The following is a 15,552-nucleotide window of genomic DNA, read 5'->3' as shown; positions in this document are numbered from 1 at the left end:
TTTCGTTTTACTTTGCTAATGACAATCCTCCGATTCGATTCGTGATTCAACACTTTATTTTATCAAAACGAGAACATCGGCGTCGCTGACAATGAGTAACACATCAATAGAAAAATGCAACTCCACTCGGTGGGAGATAAACTCTAACACAGTGCTCGCAACGGCAGTTTGTAACTTCCTGGGGTTCATCTGATGAGCGGTGATATGTAATATTTACAAAGAAAAAGCGGCTTCAAATGGTGGTGGCATGTTGGTGTTTGTTGTCCTCCGGAGCTTCGCGACCAGCCTCGACGGACGTGTGCTTGGGCTTTATCGAGAAGGACACAAAGTACCGTTTGGACTTGTCGAGTTTTTCCGTCGGCAGCGCAATAATCTGCCGCTCGCCGCCCAAACTCAGCTCCAGGGTCATCGGTTTGCGGATGTCGACGTGCCGCAGCGTTTTGGTCGTTGCCGTCGACACCAAACTTCCATTCTCTTTCTTCGGAGACTCGATTTCGGGCAGAAAACGCTCCGTCTGCGGCAACCGTGCAACTGGAACAATTATTTGATTCCAAGTATTTTTAAAACTATCACATTGGAAGAAATTGTTTTTATTTCAGAAATAAGGCACATTTTGATAGTTTTCAATTCTGAGGCAGATTTTTGCACGATTTATTTTTATATGTATCCTCTTTGGCACTTAAAAGATTGGATTTAATTTAATTGTCGGCTATGACAAATAATGTATTCCCAACTATTAATTATTTTTTCTAGGATTTCACTCAACAATCTTGAAAATTGGATTTTTACGTAAACATTCTAAATTTCACTGCCCTATATATTTATAAATGAGTCATGAAAAAAAATAATGAATTCAGTAGAGGTCAGCAACCCGCTTGTCAAATGTGTGACGCGGCACAGTTTCCCCCTTCTGCCAGGCGCACACAAAGTTGTAGATGTTCCGATTGCGATGCAAATTCATTCATTGATTTATTAAAGAATAAAAACCACTCCATCCACCGAATCAAATTGAGCGGTTCGAGCAGATCTTTCAAAGAGAAATAAATAAACAACCACTTACCGTAATTGGCGACTGGGACGTTGGTGTAGGCGTCGGTGGCGTGGTGGCACCTGTGCGTACTGACGGTGCAGAAGGCGGGCGAGTGGCGCGGCACCGAGAGACGCAGCGCCGCGGCCAGCGAGCTCACGTCGTCGGTCGGCTTGAGGCGTGCGATGATTCGAGCGTCGGAGCTGTTCTGCAGCAGTTTCAGCTGATCTGCACTCGAAATCAGAATTTTAAATAATTTTTTAAAGAGAGTAGGTGCGGGGAGAGCTCACCGTAGAGGTACTGTTCGAAGGCGCGGAACGAATACGGCCCGTCGTACTGGCGCAGACCCACGATCAGCCCCGCCTTGCGGTACTCGTCCACGGCCCGCTTCACAATCACGCTCTCGTTGCCCCGGCCTGTTCGCAGCTGCATCTTCTTCAGCTCCAGCAGCTCCTGGAAAATCCGCCGCTCTAGCTGATACCTGAAAAATGTATCTTTGTTAGTTGCTATGATTAAGAGATTTAAATCAAATTTTTAAATTTATTAATTACATATTTTCTACTTACTTTCTGGTGCTGACTTGCACAGCCTGGGTGACCGAGACGACCGACTGCTCGTGCCGCCTGCGGATGATCTCGCGCGCCTTCTTCTCGTCCTCCTCGATCTGCGCGCTCCGGTCGATCGGTTGTTGGTGCAGCCCCTTGGGCAGCGGAGGCACCCTTTGGCTCGGCTTGCCGTTGATCAGGTGCTTGGTGGGCTCGGCCGCCGGCTCCAGCGCCTGCTTCTCAAACGCAACCGTTTTCTTGGGCTCGACGGCGGCAACGGCGATAACTGCGGGTTCGTCCTTCTCCGCGGCCTTGTTTCTCGGCCCCTCGCGCTTCGCCTGCTGCCCCGATTCCACGACGGTCACGCTGGGGATCGCGATAGCGTCGTCAGGCTTTTTATGTCTCGCGCCGGGGGCTTCAGTTATTTTATCTCCCTTTCCGGTTGCGATTTCTTCTTTTGCAGCACGCGAGCTGCTCGACGAATGCTCCTCGACGAATTTATCATCCGCGGTGGTGTGTGCGGTGCTTTCGCTCCAATGCTCCGATTCCTGCTCGCTGCTCTTGCCGGTTTTTTCCTGCACCCCGGAATCCGTGTCCTGGAATTCGGTTTCGGTCGGGTCCGAATGCGAGTCGCTGCTGGCGGCGGCGGTTCCCTCCGTCGTGCCCGGCGTCTCGGACGCGTTGGCCTCGCGCTTTAGCTTCCGCTGTTTCCGGTTGTTGGAATCGGCTCGCTTGTCAGGCGCCGATTTCGAGTCCGACGTGCCGTCTTCGGCCTGCGTTTGGCTGACGTCGCTGCTGGAGGCGTTGGTTTCTGAACACGCGTCGCTGCCCTCTGCTTTTTCTTGTGATTTCCCGTCGCGATCACCCTTTTCCGATAACGCGGCTCGCGGCGGCTTGGAAGGAGCGACACGCGATGCTTCTTTGATTGCCGTCTGCCTTGGCTTTGACACCTCTGATTCCTTCCGCTCCTTGCTCATTGCCCTGCTGTTTTTAGCGGTTTCTTGCTTTTTGGATGGTTTTTGTTTTGGATCGTCCGTCTTGAACGGCGCCTCTATTTCCGATTTCTTGCTCTTTGCGTCTGGCACTCCTTCGGTCTTTCCGACGCTGTCACTGGTATCACTGTCTTGTTTTGGTGTTTCAATTATTTTGCTCGCACTTGCTTTTTCATGCTCAGAACTGACAGCTTTTTTACTCTTGGCTCCGTTTTCCTGTTTTTTGGCGTTTGTTCCAGCTATGATCTCTGTTTTCTTTTGATTTCTCTTTGGTGCAACGTCCTCCAAGGCAGTTTCATCAATTTTATCATTTTTTATTTCAGGTGTCACATCCGGTTTTTTAGTTTCTGATTTTATAGTTGAACTTTCTTCTTTTTCTCTGCTATTTTCCCTCTCTTTTGACACTTTTTTGTTTTTATTTGTTGCAATCTCTGTAGTGCTTTGGTCGTTCGTGTTTTTCTTTTCTTCGACAGGTATATTTTCTTGTGAAACGTCGAGGTGTTCAATTTCAGGCTTTTTAGATGTGCTTTTTTCATTCATCACTTTCTCTTCTTCGATATTTTTGATCTCAGTTTTAGGTGCATCTTGGTTTTTAATTTCAACGTTTTTATTACTGATAAGTTTACCCTTTGGTTCTTCCTCTTCAACTTTTTCATTTTCGTTTAACGTGTCTGGAATCTTAGCATCAGAGCTTTCTTCACTCTCCTTCGAATTTTGTTCTTCGATTTTACGGTTTTTTTCTGACGTGGCTGAAGTTTTACTTTCAGATTTTTTAGCTACAATTTCTCCATTCTTCGTTCCTTGTTCTTCGATTTTACGGTTTTTTTCTGATGTGGCTGAAGTTTTACTTTCAGATTTTTTAGCTATAATTGCTCCATTCTTCGTTCCTTGTTCTTCGATTTTACGGGTTTTTTCTGACGTGGCTGAAGTTTTACTTTCAGATTTTTTAGCTATAATTTCTCCATTCTTCGTTCCTTGTTCTACGATTTTACGGGGCTTTTCTGACGTGATTGGAGTTTTACTTTCAGATTTTTTAGCTTTCTCCACTTCGTTTTCTTCGCGACTGGATGAAATACTCTCTTCTACATTTTTACTTTCATCTGCTTTTCCGTCAGATTTTTCAGAGTTTTCTTTATTAGGTTTTTCTACTCTTTCTGCCTCCTTTTTCCTGGGCGACGCGTCTGGTTTTCTACGCTGGCTTTTGTCCGTGTCGACAGATGCCGATCTTGATTTGCTCTCCGACCTGCGGTTGTTGCCACTTCCAGACGGTATGCTGGAGCTTTTAGACTTGCCAGTTTCTCGCAATTTCGGTGGTGACTGAGCCGCACTTTTAACATCAACCACCGCAGTCGCCGCAGTTTTTTCCCTTTCAGAGCCATCAGTTAGGCTCTGCTCGGAGCTGGTGCTGGCTTCTCCGACTGGAGTCAACTGTCCTCTGCTCTCGCCCTTTTGCTGGACCGTCGAAGGCTTTCCGGCCGCCTCGTCCACTTTCTGACTCTCAGCTTTGTCGCTTTTGCTCTTTTCGAGCTTCGCCTGAGGCTGGCTCCTGTGCCGTGCAGACTTGGCTTTTGCTGAAGCTGCTTTTGTTTTTTCCTGCTCCTCTTTCTTCGCGTCGTTAGCATCTGTGTTGCTCTCAGCGATTTTCCGCTCTTCCTTCCTCTCGGCTTCTCGCGTTTCCAGAACACTCGCTTCGGAAGCAACTTCATCATCGTCCGTCGTGATTTGGTTCATATCGATTAACTGCTTCTTGGATTTGCTTGCAGACGATCGGTCGCGTGTTGCTTTCGCCCGTGTTGCGTGCTCCGTGTCGGCCTCCTCTCGATTCTCTTCCCGAGCATCGACCGCCGCGTCCGCCGCACCTGCAACCCGAGGCGAAAAGTAGCACAAACGATCAAAGTTGCGAAATTGGCCACTTACCGTCAACAGACTGGACGCGTCGCTCTTTTTTCTCCTTTGAAACGTGCCTCCTGCTCTTTCTGCGCACTCTCTTTTCTCTGTCGGCATCGTTGTCGCTCTCGCTGGACGAGCTGCGCGGCGACTTTGACTTCCGCAGCCGCACCTTCCGCGCGCTCCTCTGCGACGAAATCTGATCATCGTCGTGACTCACTTTGCTGGACACCTGCGGCACCTGATTAAAAGGACAAAATAAATAGAAATTAACAAACCTTAACAAACTGAAAAATCCTAACGAGGTCCCTCGATTCATGTTTAATTGAAATGCCGAATTCGAGGAAAATGTTCAACATATTATTCAGTTATTAAAACATGAATCGAAATTTTCCTAAAAACTGTTCAAAATATTGGCAATGCCTTGCTAATCGACTCGCATTCTTGGGATTATTAAAGGCAAAATGAGATATTTTAGCATTTCAGGGATCTGTTACGGCCACCCAAAATCAGAGATGGCAAAAGGTTGGTTAATTAATAAGCCACTCAAAATGCCCAAATAACTGAACAGTCTTGGGAGGTGGAGCGACGCCACTTTCTGGGTTTCACACCTTCTCAGCGTCTTTAGGGACAAATTTTTGGCGTTTCAATCAAAGACCTTTGGTGCAGGGAGGCGAAAAGATGGCCACATTGGGCCCAAGCTCCTGGTGTTATTGGGGACCCCGTGGGATGTGCTGAGCAGAGGTTCAAAATATACACGGACAATTTCAAGAACAGCGGTACCTCCAGCGAGTTGAACTGCTGCATGGCTGGCGTGCTGTATCCCGAGAGTAAAGAGGGTGACGCTTCTAATCTCGGTGTCACAAGGTCCATGTGGTCCAGATAGGCCCTGAGAAACAATAATTTCACCACTACTCATTTTTTAAAACAAAAAAGACTAAACAGACATTGAGGGCTGTTGCGAATATCTGCAACACAGAGACGTCAAATCTACTTTAAATTAAACAGTGCTCGCTTGTCGTTTAAGGAAAAGCAAATTTTATACATGAAACGGTTTTTTCTTGAGTAGCGGCCGGCGGCCGCGCGCCACAATTTGTGTCTGCAGGCGCGTGTCGGGGCAGATCAGACCGAAGAGGTTCACGACAAGGGGCACTGTATTAAGCTTTTATATTTTTTAACTAAATTATTTGTCAGCTCACTTTCTTTGTCCGCGCAACGCTGCGGCCTCCTCGGTTAATTTGGACGCAGGCACTCCTCCGAGCAGCTGCAGGTACTTGGCGCAGCTGCGGTTTTCCTTGGCCAGAGCGGCGTCCAGGGGCGTCATCAGGGCGCCTTTGGACGTCCGCATTACAGGGTTGACGAACGATTCGCCGTCCAGCAACACCTGCAACCGATTTCGAGCATATTTGTGAGTCTCATTCAAATTTATGAGCGAAACTGTCCCAATCCCACGTAAAAATGCAATTTTGAGTTTCAATTTTATAGGAATCACGCACCCTGCACATTTCGACGTAGTTCCTGATGGCGGCGATGTGCAGGCACGAGCAGCCGTCACTGTTGGCCGCCGTCACCATGTCAGGTCGCAGGGCCAGCAGCCACCTGACCAACTCCCTGCGGCCGCTCTGCACTGCGTCGTGCAGCGGCAGTTCTCCACGCACGTTCCGCTTCCACAGGTCGGCACCGGCCGTGTGCAGTAGTTTCAACGTCTCGAGCTGCCCTTTCGCTGCTCCGCAATGCGCGGACCTGCACATATCATCAAAATAATATGCAAATTAAAAAAATGTCACATTTAATAATCTTCAAGATATTTATTTAGATGATTTACATGTCCTCCCACAAGTTATAAGAGCTTTCATCAATTCAAAAGCAATAATAAATTTTTATGGGGGAAATATATCATTCATAAATAATTTTATTCTTCAACGTTGCACTCTAATGAATATAATAAAACCCAAAAATAAACGGGAACTTCATGAAACAACTATAAACCTAGGAATGTGTTTCATGACTAAAAGCCGACGCAGGGAAAAAAATAAGCGACGGTAATTTCAAAATAAAAATGGGCGGCTATGCGTTTTCCAGTTAAACCTTTTTACAAAAAAAAATGATTGTTGTTTAATTGTTGAGTAAGCGGGGAACGTTGCCAAATAGACACATTACATGCAACACACAAAAGCCGGTTAATTTTAGTTTTCTATGAATTAATGAGGATAAATCGATTTCTTTTGACCTCTCATGCAACAAAAACAAGCGCTTGTTTGCCACATTGCGGGAAATCGCGCCGCCACATAAAATAATGAACATATGTCTGTGGGTGCACGGCAAATACGTTTCCATTTACTTTCAGACAGAGTGAGAGTCATTATAAAAATCTCACGTTCGTCCCCGTCGGTCCTGAGTGTCGTAATCGGCGCCAAAGTTGAGCAGCAGTTGCGTGCAGTCGGCGTGGCCTAGGGTGACGGCGTAAAACAGAGCCGTGCAGCCGTGGTTGTCTATCACGTTGACGTTGGCACCGCAAAGCGTGATCAAAGTCTCCAGGCACTCGGTGTGGCCTCGGCTCGCGGCACAGTGGAGAGCTGCATGCCGAGTTTTAGCCGTAAATTATTTCTAATTTCTCAATAATGGAACTACTGGAATTTTTTTATTACGAAAGAGGAAGAATATAATTTGCACTATTTTATATTATATATAATTTTTTAGCTCTGATCAAAAAATGAAATTCCGTTAAAACAATTTTTAAAATACCTGTCAAACCATCTTTGTCGGCTGCTTCAACTGCGGCGCCAGCGTTTATCAGCGAGAGAACGGCGTCTGCACTACCTGTAATTTTTTTTCAATTCGCAATTTGTTGTAAAAAAAAGGCAGATTTGTTTGCAAACCTGCACTGGCGGCCCAGAGGATGGGCTGCCTGCCGTCGCTGTCGACCACGTGGACGCTGACTTTGCGGGCGAGCAGCTTGCTCAGCATTTTGATGCCCACCTTGGTGTCGTTGCCCATCTCCGAGTTGGCGCCGCACATTTGCGCCGCGTAGTGGATCGGGTAGCCGTTGTGGATGTCGGGCATGCAGGGGTCGGCGCCGGCCTCCAGCAGGGCTTCCAGCGCCTCCACCTCTCCGCAAACTGTATATTTATTTTTGAAAAAATTAATTCTGTGTCAAAATTAGGAAAATAATTTTTTATCAGCTTCTGAGGCATTAATTTCCCTCCTCTCATTATCATCTACACAAATGAGGTAAAAAGAAAGAGAAAAATTAGATAATTTTTTTTAAATATTAAATCTTCATCTGACCAAATGAAAAAAGTGCAATTTTGTCTTTCTGGCTGATAACTTTGCAAGCAGGTCATTTTGAAAAGTTCGTAATGAGTGTATACCGGTGGCCCAGTGGACGAGCGAGTGCTTTTCGTTGTCGACGGCGTTGAGGTCGGCTCGTTTGTGCAGCAGGAAGCGCACCAGGCTGATGTTGCCCGCGATGATAGCAAGGTTGAGCGGAGTGAAGCCATCCTTGTCGCGCGCGTCCAGCAGCTCGGGCGCCGCTGCCAGCACCAACTCAGCGCTGGTCGCCGAAGAATTCTCCACACAATAGTGCAGGGCGCTCTTCATCGTGCGGTCCCGCTGCTTGATCAACTGCGACTGGAAATAAAATTGGAATCAATTCGCCGTATTGTGAATCAATTATTCAGATGCAGAGAGGCGACCACTTAACACAGCATTTTAGACCTTTTAGACGAGAATAAATATTATAAACTCCAACAAAGAGGCCTTGAAACTCTGTTTATATTTTATTCCAAAATATTTCTGAAGTTTAAAAAAATGCGGTTTTTGTATTTTGGCCAAGACGATAAAATAAGAAATAAAATTATGGTTTAAAAATTAGAAATTTCCATACAGATTTATTTTTTTGCTTGATTTTCTTCTGGTTAAAACCTACTTTGAGGAAAAGTAGAAAACCGATTTTTTCATATTTTAGATTAGCCAAGGAGATATTAAATCAATAATTCTAAAACACAATAGAGTTTGCAACTGGTGTGTCACAAGTGTGTTGCGGCACAGCATTTGCTCAACTGGCAGGCGCTGGAGTCAGGATTGAAGAAGGATTACCTTGTTTCGAGTCGAATTTACCTTGTTTTGTGCGAGCAGCTCGCGCACTTGGCCGTCGCGGTTTTGCTGGCAGGCGTACATTAAGGACGTGACGTGTCGTTTGCCCTGGTGTCGGTGCTCGGCGGTTCTAAAGCTGCCTGTCCTCTCGCTACTACCATTTTCCACTAAGGGCATACACTGGCAGAGAGCTTGCTAACGCTGCCTTCCAACTTGCCTCCTGACGCAGACAGAAAGGAAAATTACATCAAAATTGTGTCTTGAATCCAAAATATCTCGAAGAAAAAAAATGAACCTGTGCCACAAAATCTGGAAATGAAGGGGAAAGGAAATTTGTAGAATGTGAATTTTTTTCCACAGTACAATATTCATGTCAATTTCTAAATCGGCACATATTTATTTTTTGCATGGTCACAGAGTGTTATCGTTTTAACAGACTTCCCAGTGTGTGCGATCAATTGAGTGCGAGGAAACGTTCGATCGATAGAGTGAACATTTTCGAAATAGCACTTCGAAATGAGCCGGCAGACGTGTTGGAGAGCGGCTGCTGCTGTTGGTGCTGGGTTGCACGCACGCGAGAAGAATCCCCTCAGGGGGTGGAAAGAGAGCCAAAGAGCAAATTAGGTCGAACGCGCGTGCATATGCATATATATACGTATGGTCCAAAGTGCGGAAAGTGGACTAGCCCGCCGCCGCGCGCTTTCCTCCTCTACCTGCCATTCTGTTATTTTGATACCTTCCCGCCGCTAATCGATCTCATCGTTAGCTATTTCTTAGCCGCATTTTTCGCCGGTGGAATTTGCATTGCAAAATTTTGCCTTATCGCCTCATAAATTACTCTTTATCTTGCTTGCTACTAGAACAATAAATAAATGCGTACATCAGCCTTGGCTGTAAGCAAAATTCAAATTTGCATATGCATGCGAAAATCTGAATACTAATTTTCACTTTCTTATATTGAGGAAAATTCTAGAGCGTGTAACTTATTGTTTTGCTGCGGCTCTAAAGAAGTAGGAGCTGTTATTATGAAAAATGGGTGATTATTATACTTGCATTTTAAATGAGAATTTTTCAACCAAGCATTCATAAAATTAAAAAAAAAATGGGTTGTTCCTTCTGCATTGTCAGAAAGATTGCAACCCGAAAAAAACAACGCAGTCTTGGTCTTAGAACACAATACAAAAGTATGACTTAATTTTCCATTAAATTTAATTAGAGATATAGTTAAAGCAAGGATCGCTCCCCTGCCGATCCACAATAAAATTTGAATAGGGTGATATAATTAATTTTCTTATTTCATTTGGTTTTTTGGCCGGGTTTTTAAATTTAAAACTGATCGCCACGCTAATAGGAAATTTTTGAAAAAATATATGTGTCGCTTTTAAAATATTTTTGAAAATATCTTACTGCTCAAAATAAATTTTATGGTATAGTTTATAAATGAAAAAATTAAATGAAATCTCTAATACGATTCTAGCGAGAAATTTAAAAACAATGCGGAATTATTTCCTTTAAATTTAAGTTAAATTATTATTTGCTAAAATATCTATGCATTTCTATTCCGGTTCTTCTGTGAACGACCTATATAATATAATGCGGAAGTGTGAAGCAAAATATTGGATTTGTTTTATGAAAACGTTATCGGGACTCACCTCATTTCATGCAGACGCAACAAGAAAGCAAAGTCCGAAGTGCCACTACAGGCCAGCGGTCATGTCGGGAGCGGAGAAGTGTGTCAGTGGAATTTAGCGAGCAAACTATATTTTCGCTCTCCTCTCATTGACCACTCGGCTGCACTCAATGAGGACGCGTCACTATGGCAACCAAGACCACAACCTGCGCCGAGGTCAGCCGGAAGAGTTTATGTACACTCTCGCCGACTCTTTTTATCATTTTGTGCAATTGCCGCGTGGCGTTTAATGACCAAAACACTCAAGCAAAATTAGTCCGCACTTATTGCGAATAAATAGAGCAAAATACATACATCAAAGCCTATGTACACATGAAAGAAAATAATAATAAAAAAATTGCACATTGGCAGTTCTGGCGGTGATTTTTGCAATAATTTCAACGCAATTTTTTGTAAGAAAGAATTCAACTTTATTGGAAATATAAAACTGAACACAGAAAATTAAGGTAGTAAATTTTCCTGTCATTAGTCGCATGAATTATAGGCGCACGCCGCAGGGGTCGTTGGCTCTTTTTGATGTGTGACCTAAATGCATTTCCCGCTGATAACCATTGTAATAGTAAAGAAAGCACACGAATAATGAATTAGTTTTATGCCCATGAGGCCAGACCTAATTTATTCGTGCGCAAAATAGCGTGGGAGATAACCTCAGCTCGTGCTCATCAGAAGAGACAATGCCATCCGATCCCCAAGGGATGATTGATCACATTGCATGCATGTTTAAGAAACGCCAAGGCAATTTCATTGAAAGACGCCAATTGGTTTTCGTAATAATGTGTATAATTCAAATTAAACAACAAGAAGTGTTCAGGCAACAGCTTCCAGCTCTTTCTCGATGATTTTTCTGTACTCGTCAAAGCCTCCCTCGATGGACGCGATTTTGCCTCCACCGCAAACCCACAGTTCCTGACACACCATTCGGATAAGCCGCTCGTCGTGAGACACCAAAATTACACCACCCTGGAAAAAATAAAATCAGGACATAATTAATAAGTGCGTTAAATTGAAGCTAATTAATTAATCATGCCAGTACCAATTAAGACTGACGGTAAAATTGAATTTAGAGAAAAATATACTTGTTTTCAACGCCATTGACAAATTTAATAACAATTCTGGGAGGTCTTGGCTCACCGTGTATTTCGTGATTGCTTTTCCGAGCGCTTCGATGGTCTCAATGTCCAGATGATTGGTCGGCTCGTCGAGAACAAGGAAATTGGGCAGGGCCATGCACATTTTGGCAAAAGCCACTCTCGACTTTTGCCCTCCCGACAAGCTTTCGATACTCTGCAGGGCCAGGTCACCTGACACTCCAAAACTGCCCAACTGCCGTCTATACTCCTCGACAGGTCGTCCTGCAATGGTAACGTTTTTACCAGATTAAAATTTTAATTAAGCAAAAAGAGACAAACCTGGAAACTCGGACGCGAGAAGATCGACAGATGAACCCCGCATATCCAACTGGTCTACGTGATGCTGGCTGAAATACCCGAACTTGAGGTTGCGATGCACGTTCCTCGCACCCTTTGTCGGACTTAGCATACCCATAATGATTTTAAGAAGGGTGGTTTTACCAGCACCATTGTCACCAACCTGTAACACAATTGTTTTGAGGGTTCAACAAGAGCTAATATTAAATACGTAGGGGGTTATCAGTAGGAATTAATTCATATTAACTTTTGTCGTTTTCTTTTTAATAAAAAATTCAAATTCTTTTGAAAAGATTTCTAACTTGCTAAAATATCAATTTAAATATCTTTTCAGTTTGTAAATAGGATATTACACAACGGTTAATTCCGGGCTCTACATGTTTTTAGTGGCAAAATGCACCGAAATGCAGAACAAAAAACTTTTAACATAATATTCTGAAAGCTGGAGTTTTGAAATTTTGATGACTTAAATTTTTTACTTGTTGGCAAACATTTTCAGGATTTTTTTTCATTTTGATAAAATAACGTTCGTTTCAAATGTAAAATTAGAGAAAAATTACTAAATTATTTACATTTCTTCTCATTGTTAGTGTCAAAAATTAAGCTATAGAATCCCAGAAGGGAACAGTTAGTTCATATATGTTTAAAATATTTCCTGAAACCATTTTTGAGCAATTTGCAAAAGTCTAAAATTAGGGACAAATCAAGAAAGTCAAAATTGACCCATCAATTGATTCTTCTTGTCAAGTAGAGCAATGTTATCAAATATCACAGCGATTGAATGAAAACTGGCTTCACAATTCGATTCTGTATGTTAAATCCCATTAGGAATTTTAACCTTCAGAGCTGCATAACTCACAAATTCTATCGAAGCCAAAATTTGATTGTGATATCTCTTTAACTCGTTGACACCTAAAAATTTCAATAATTTCACCAAAAAGAAAACGTCAGAACCTAAGCGTTTCCTTGTAAGGGTAAATATCTAAAACCACACGGATTTAAAACTCAAATTTCAAAAATGAAGGCCAAAATTTAACAAGATCTTAATGTTATGCCCTAGTTATAGAAAATAATTAATATTTCTTACAATACAAATTCGAGATTCCATAGTCGCTCCAAGATTGACCCCCTCAAAGACCGTGTGTCCGTTTTCATAGGTGAAAGACAGCTCGTCAAGTTGCAGAATCGGAGGAGACAACTTCTCAGTATCAGGGAATTTTAGCACCACCTCAGTTTCCTTCTCCACTGGCTTCAGCTCAGGTCTGCAAGGAGATTATTTGTTATAGGCAAACGCAGAGTCAAAAGAAACTAACAATTTTTCCAGCATCTTGATTTTGCTCTGCACGCTGGAGGCGCGGTTAGCGTTGTAGCGGAATCGGTCGATAAACTCCTGGATGTGCGAGCGATGCTGCATCTGGGCCTCGTACTCGCGCTGCTGGTTCTTATGCTTTTCGGTTTTCACCTTGAGGAAGCTGTCGTAGTTGCCCCTGGAGGATTAAAAGAAAATCCCGTCATAACACTGAATTCAAGGTGGAAACAGTGACCCACTTGTAGGTGTCAATACGTTGCGTGTGCAGGTGGAAAATATCGGTGGGAACGGTGTCCAGGAAGTTGCGGTCGTGGGAAACTACTAGAAGAGTTGTTGGCCAGTTTTGCAAGTAGTTTTCAAGCCAGATGATGGCTTTCATATCTAACATGTTCGTCGGCTCGTCAAGCAGCAGCAAGTCAGGCCTGTTAAACAAATTAAAATATATAGTTTTAAGTCATAATAATCTCAAAATGGAAGAATTTTTACAGAAGAGGCGAAAAATGGTTATCTTACAGTTATTGTTAAGATAATAATGAAGCTTGGTTGACTTTTAGCAAGCTGACATGAGTTTTTTCCTCAATTTTATTTTTAATCTATATTTAATTGTGTTCGAGTCACGGACTAGACATAATTTTTTAACCTCTGCTCACAACCAGTACATCTTGTGGGCTATGAGCTCATTGTCAGGAGAATAAAAGTACATTTTTTAAATATATTTAAGACAAACCTGGAAAAGAGGGCTCTTGCAAGAGCCAAACGCATACGCCATCCACCCGAGAACTCTTTGGTAGGCCTCTTCTGCTTTTCGGCGGAGAATCCCAGACCTGCTAGGATCACACTCGCTCTGGCTGGAGCTTTGTCTGCGTCTATGCTCTGAAGCTGGACGTACACCTCAGATAGTTTTGAGTTCAGGTCTTCGTCTGTGTGACTGCGGGCGCGAAAGAATAAGACGGCATGTAAAGCAGAAAGGCAGACGGCTTACCCAGAATTGATTTTAGCATTGATTTCCCTCTCCTGACTGAGCAGCGACTCTCGAACGGTATCACATTGCAGGACGCTCTCGAGGGCGGGCGTGTCGTCGCCGACCACCTCTTGCTCCACGTGCAGCACAGTGATGTGAGACGGAATTTTCAACTGGCCCCTGTGATCACTTTGTGTAAAAAACAAGAACGGGAAATTTAATCAGAAGTGGTTTTACGCAGAGATCATTCGCAGCAGCGTGGTTTTTCCGAGACCATTCCTGCCGATGAGGCCGTAACGTCTGCCAAAAGCCATCACCATGTCAGCACCTTGCAGCAAAACCCTTAAAATGCGAGAGCGGCAGTTAAGAATTGTTGTAACGGACTAAGGTGCTGCTAAACCTGTCACCGTAGGCGATGTCAAAGTTCTCTATCCGCACGTCCAGTCCTCTGTTTGTGCCTTTTTGGTCCATCTTGTTGTCCTTTTTGCTGACCATCTGCGAGGCTGACGCGCTTTCCAGCTTGGGGGTGGCAGTGCTCTTAAAAGGCTCTCCTCCGGTCCGCTTCCCCTGCTTCATTTGCAGCTTTGCCTCGGCTTTTTCAAGCTTTTTCTGGTCCACTTTCTGTTTTGAAAACGATTTTACCGATTTTACTTTTCATATCATTTTGATATTAAAAAACGCACCAAGCCGTCATCTCGCTGGGTCACCCAAATGCTTCTGATTTCGCCGACGGGTTCACTGGTGGATGCCAGGCTAGCAATATTAACTGGCGCATTTAAAATTCGAATCTGACTCTTGGCTCCAACGTCATTTGGTCTTAAAATCAACATGAGTCTTTCACAGACATCACTGTGAAAATATTAAGTTAATGATAAAAATCTTCTCACATCAAAATGGGAAACAAACCGAATATCATCCTCAGTCTTTTCATCAGCAACCTCTTCTAGAACGTGGCCGATAGCCTCATATATCTCCTCGCTGTCCTCAAATTCATCAGCTCCTCCAGATATGACCCCTTTAAAAAGCATCGAAAATTAATTGGCAACTGATTTCATTTTTTTCCTCGGCAAACGCTACAGTAAATTGTGCACAATAATTTGAAAAGTTGATGGTTTTTTAACGCTGAAGATAATCAAACTTACCGTTGACATAATGAAACAGCTCGTCATTCAATCTAGGGAATTCATTTTTGATCAGTTCGCCGAAAGTGGTCATGTTTGGAGGACTTGAAGCGACGACGTTCGATCGAAAGAGTGAGAGAACTGGGCCTGCGTTTGCGGAAATAGCCGTCACCTGTTCCTAAATGCGAACATAAGCAAAATAGGAACGCAAACTAATTAACGGGGCTCAAAAATTAATTGAACAAATGCACAATGCCATGCTTGCACCGTGTCACTTTGGTTGAAAGGCGAGGTTGATGAGCAAAGCGAATACGCCTATTTACACGAGCTAGAATTGGTCTATTTACCCGGAGCAACAAAGTAAGAGGGGTGTTGAAAAGCGAGATAAAGGTTTAACAAGAAATAAAGTTACAAAATTTAAAATAAATGAATGTTTCATTTTTATTATACCATTATTTCAATTTTAATAAAAACAGTGTACAAATTTTGGACTTTCTG

General features: G+C 43.5%; 2 protein-coding genes across 2 annotated transcripts; both read right to left on the bottom strand.

The window, feature by feature from the left end:
• Positions 1 to 39: 39 nt before the first annotated feature.
• On the bottom strand, positions 40 to 10,309 carry LOC135946214 (protein phosphatase 1 regulatory subunit 12B). Its single transcript, XM_065494338.1, has 14 exons — positions 10,199 to 10,309; positions 8,571 to 8,766; positions 7,823 to 8,081; positions 7,331 to 7,570; positions 7,197 to 7,271; positions 6,829 to 7,027; positions 5,948 to 6,194; positions 5,651 to 5,835; positions 5,235 to 5,340; positions 4,482 to 4,692; positions 1,594 to 4,423; positions 1,318 to 1,508; positions 1,061 to 1,255; positions 40 to 531 (listed from the first exon to the last, which is right to left on the bottom strand). The coding sequence occupies exons 2-14, from the start codon at positions 8,721 to 8,723 to the stop codon at positions 233 to 235; spliced, it is 5,190 nt and encodes a 1,729-aa protein (XP_065350410.1). The 5' UTR covers positions 8,724 to 8,766; positions 10,199 to 10,309; the 3' UTR covers positions 40 to 232.
• A 685-nt stretch (positions 10,310 to 10,994) lies between these two features.
• LOC135947331 (ATP-binding cassette sub-family F member 3) lies at positions 10,995 to 15,367 on the bottom strand. The gene is made up of 13 exons (XM_065496095.1): positions 15,076 to 15,367; positions 14,840 to 14,948; positions 14,617 to 14,782; positions 14,334 to 14,554; positions 14,171 to 14,275; positions 13,955 to 14,113; positions 13,700 to 13,900; positions 13,212 to 13,394; positions 12,977 to 13,150; positions 12,751 to 12,925; positions 11,646 to 11,826; positions 11,368 to 11,588; positions 10,995 to 11,196 (listed from the first exon to the last, which is right to left on the bottom strand). The coding sequence occupies exons 1-13, from the start codon at positions 15,146 to 15,148 to the stop codon at positions 11,044 to 11,046; spliced, it is 2,121 nt and encodes a 706-aa protein (XP_065352167.1). The 5' UTR covers positions 15,149 to 15,367; the 3' UTR covers positions 10,995 to 11,043.
• Positions 15,368 to 15,552: the final 185 nt, after the last annotated feature.

Source organism: Cloeon dipterum, chromosome 1 (genome assembly GCF_949628265.1).
Source record: "Cloeon dipterum chromosome 1, ieCloDipt1.1, whole genome shotgun sequence".
Classification (NCBI taxonomy): domain Eukaryota; kingdom Metazoa; phylum Arthropoda; class Insecta; order Ephemeroptera; family Baetidae; genus Cloeon; species Cloeon dipterum.
This window is presented reverse-complemented; position numbering and strand designations above follow the sequence as displayed.